At 38.9% G+C, this 3,430-nt stretch overlaps 1 protein-coding gene across 1 annotated transcript; it reads right to left on the bottom strand.

The window, feature by feature from the left end:
• Nucleotides 1-268: 268 nt before the first annotated feature.
• Nucleotides 269-3,148, bottom strand: LOC18032956 (receptor-like protein EIX1). Its single transcript, XM_024186748.1, has one exon. It carries the CDS (start codon nt 3,146-3,148, stop codon nt 269-271), a length of 2,880 nt encoding a protein of 959 aa, XP_024042516.1.
• Nucleotides 3,149-3,430: the final 282 nt, after the last annotated feature.

The following is a 3,430-nucleotide window of genomic DNA, read 5'->3' as shown; positions in this document are numbered from 1 at the left end:
AAACTAAACAAATTCGTTTATAACATGAACTCAATATCAAGCACTACTGTGAGAAGACTCCATTATTTCAGAAAGCTCCCTGGTTAGGGCACTCTGAACTGGACAAAAACAGACTGCCATTCGAGAGAGACATGATAGCTCCTGCCAGAAATGGTGAAAGAAAAGTAAGAACATGTAAAGCGTTACTTTGGGAAAGAAATTAAAGCATGTAACTAGAGAGAGTAAAACTTCAAATAAAAAGCTAAAACAGGTGAAAAAGTATTACCAATTAATTCCCGACCCTTCGTTGCAGTTTGGCAATATTGACCACAGCTTTCACGTACAGCCAATCTTTCACACCAGTCAAGAAGTTGTAGTAACCATGTCTCCACGAGCTCTTCACCAATAAAGTGCCACAGACTCCCCAGAATCCAACAAAGAAACCAAGAATCATACTCAAATAAAATCCGAGAGTTATAAACTGATCATCATCCTCATCTGGCGTGTTGTAAGCATCATCTCTGCCTGGACTTAGAGCTGATTCTTCATCCGGACACTTATTCGGAAGTGGAAGGCCGCAAAGTTCAGGATTTCCAGCATATGTGGAGGCGCCGAAACTTTGAAGTTGAGTGCCTTTTGGAATTTTGCCTGACAAGTTGTTGCATGACAAATCCATGACACTAAGAAGACTCAACTGAGAAAGGCTTGAAGGAATGCCACCGAAAAAATGATTTCTGGACAAATCAAGGAAATCCAATGATTTTAACTGACAAATCTTTGGAGTGATTTGTCCAGTTAGATTATTATTCGAAAGATTCAAGGCAACCAATCCAACAAGGTCCATAATCTCTTCCGGAAGTTCTCCGCCCAACTTATTACTTGAAAGGTCAATAATCTTTACGACTCCCAGAATACTTTTGTACTCATACTGGCCTCCTTTCCATGTCAAAGTTGTTTTGTCAAAATAGATTAACGGCATTAGCATTCCCCTGAGGCCAAGATTGTAGTAATAGTTGGAGATAATGGAGAGATTGGAGCTTTTCTCTTGGGTCATAGCAGTAAAATTATGGAAACACTTGGGTATGATTCCTGATATGTTGTTCAAAGAAAGATCCAAGATTTGAATGTGTGATAGGTGGCATAACTGAAAAGGTATGTTTCCATGGAATTTGTTAGATCGCAGACTAAGAACAACCAAATTTGGAAGACTTTCTCCGATCCATGTCGGTATCTCTCCAGACAACCCATTCTTCCCAAGATCCATCAGTGTCAGTTGCGAGCCATTCATAAAGAATGAAGGCAACCCCCCAGATAAACTATTGTTGTACAAACTTAAGGATCCGATACTACGTAGGAAGCTCATTGAATCTGGGATTTCGCCAAAGAAGCTATTGTTGGCCAAATTAAGAATGGCTAGGCTATCAAATTGGAACCAACAATCTGGAAGTCTTCCTGAGAGTAAGTTATTTGAGAGATCAAGATATGTTAATAGATGGCTACTGATAGAACATAAGAATGAAATCGACCCTGAAAACTTATTTTTAGAAAGATTTAGGGATGAAACATTTGGAGGAAGCAGCGGAATTGGACCATCAAATTGATTTGAACTGACATCTATGCCAGGACCATAACTATCAAATTTCCTAGACAAATCTGGAAGTTTACCCTTCATCTCGTTGTTAGAGAGATTTAAATAATATAGTTGATTGGTTAGATCCCAAAACCAATCGGGGACAATATCGGAGATTCCAGCATTGGAGACATCAAGTGCAACAGTTTGATTCTGTGATTGAAGCCATTTTGGAAAACGAGGCCCTATCTTGCAAGAGCCAAGAAATATATTAAACAGTTGAAATGGTGGAGTCCAGTCATGGCTGAATTTCAATGTCAGCGAGTTATCTGACAACTGTAATGTGTCTAAGCTAGAAAGATTTGAAAAAAGGGCTTCAGAGATGACACCTCTGAGTGAGTTTCCACTCAGTAACAACAGCTCAAGCTTGAACAGTTGGCCAATGCTTTTGCTTATCGTCCCGGTTAAACGATTGTTTTCAAGACTCAATATTTGCAAAGACGGAAACCCTCCAAGATCAGGTATTGTGCCTGTGATTTCATTGAAAGCTAAATACAGCCACTCCAGTGATGAGTTCTTTGTGCTGCCCCTAGACACATTTTGAATGAACTCAAAGAGCTCTCCCCTGAGTTCATTGTAAGAGAAGACTAATCTTTTTAAGCTGGACATGTTTCCAAGAAATTTTGGAACCTCTCTGAGTTGATTGGATAAGAGATCGAGATGTCTAAGAGAAGCCATGTGTCCAAAAGCTAGAGGAATTGAACCATGTAGTTGGTTAGAACCGAGGTCTATATGATCAACAAGATTGCTACTGACATTGAACAGCCAAGGGTATATTGAATTCGTCAGGTAGTTATTGGAGAGATCAATAAACTCAAGAGATTTACTATAATTGAGGTGCAAAAGAGATGGAGTACTGATAGGTGGAAGATCACAATAGTCTAAATACAAGGTTGTGAGGGAACGGAGATTGGAAAGTACTTGAACCCAATTACTGAATTTACTGAGTTTGCAGTCAGACAAGTCAAGATAGATTAAAGAAGAAAGATGAGAAAGCCAATCAAGGTTTCCACTACCAAACAAGTTATTAAATCGGAGGTCAAGAACTTGCAACCTTGAGAGGTTTCCAAGCTGATGAGGAATTGGTCCAGCAAACTGAGCACTAGAGAGAACGAGTTCACTCAATTTGCCAAGGGAACCAATAAATTCAGGAATTGGACTTCCACTAAAATTATTCCAACTGAGGTCCAAATACGTTAAATGCTGCAGTTTAAGCAAAGAAGGGTTTATTGTACCTTTCAGAGCATCGACTGGAGAGTCGGACAATGCTCGAAGATCAAGCCCAAGTACATGGCCTGTTTTGCTGCTACACTGAACTCCTCTCCATTTACAGCAATCTCTTTTCTCATCTTCTCTTCCCCAGGAAGATAAAATGCCGGATTCATCTATTAGTCCTTGTTTGAAAGCGAGCAGCGCTTCTCTCTCCTCATTTAAGCACCTTATTATGTTGCCAGAATTAGCAACTCTTGGCTCCAACTGAAACAGAATCACGGAAAACAAAGCTACATATTGAAGCAGAAGGAACCATTTGGACGACATTGTATTGTAATTATATATGATCACCAGCTTAGGATATGTGTATGCAGAGTTATATCTGAAGCCCGTGAATCCATGCAACTTTATACTTGTACAGTCTGCAATATTGAAATGAATATTTTAGCCTTATGCCAAGGACAGAAAGTCAGTGTTCTTTGAAAATATTATATTTGTCTTTCATTATGGTTATATGTCATCTACTTTAGCTTTTAGTTATTTTTTCTTCATAGAAATAAAATAATATTTAACCGAATACAATAACAGCAAATTCTTGTAAAGTTCTCT

Source organism: Citrus clementina, unplaced genomic scaffold (assembly GCF_000493195.1).
Source record: "Citrus clementina cultivar Clemenules unplaced genomic scaffold, Citrus_clementina_v1.0 scaffold_9, whole genome shotgun sequence".
Lineage (NCBI taxonomy): Eukaryota > Viridiplantae > Streptophyta > Magnoliopsida > Sapindales > Rutaceae > Citrus > Citrus x clementina.
The sequence above is the reverse complement of the archived record's forward strand: the minus strand, read 5'-3'. Positions and strand labels throughout refer to the sequence as shown.

Bases quoted from the DNA above. Each gene is read 5' to 3' on its own strand.
- LOC18032956 (XM_024186748.1), bottom strand. From the start codon at position 3,148: ATGTCGTCCAAATGGTTCCTTCTGCTTCAATATGTAGCTTTGTTTTCC.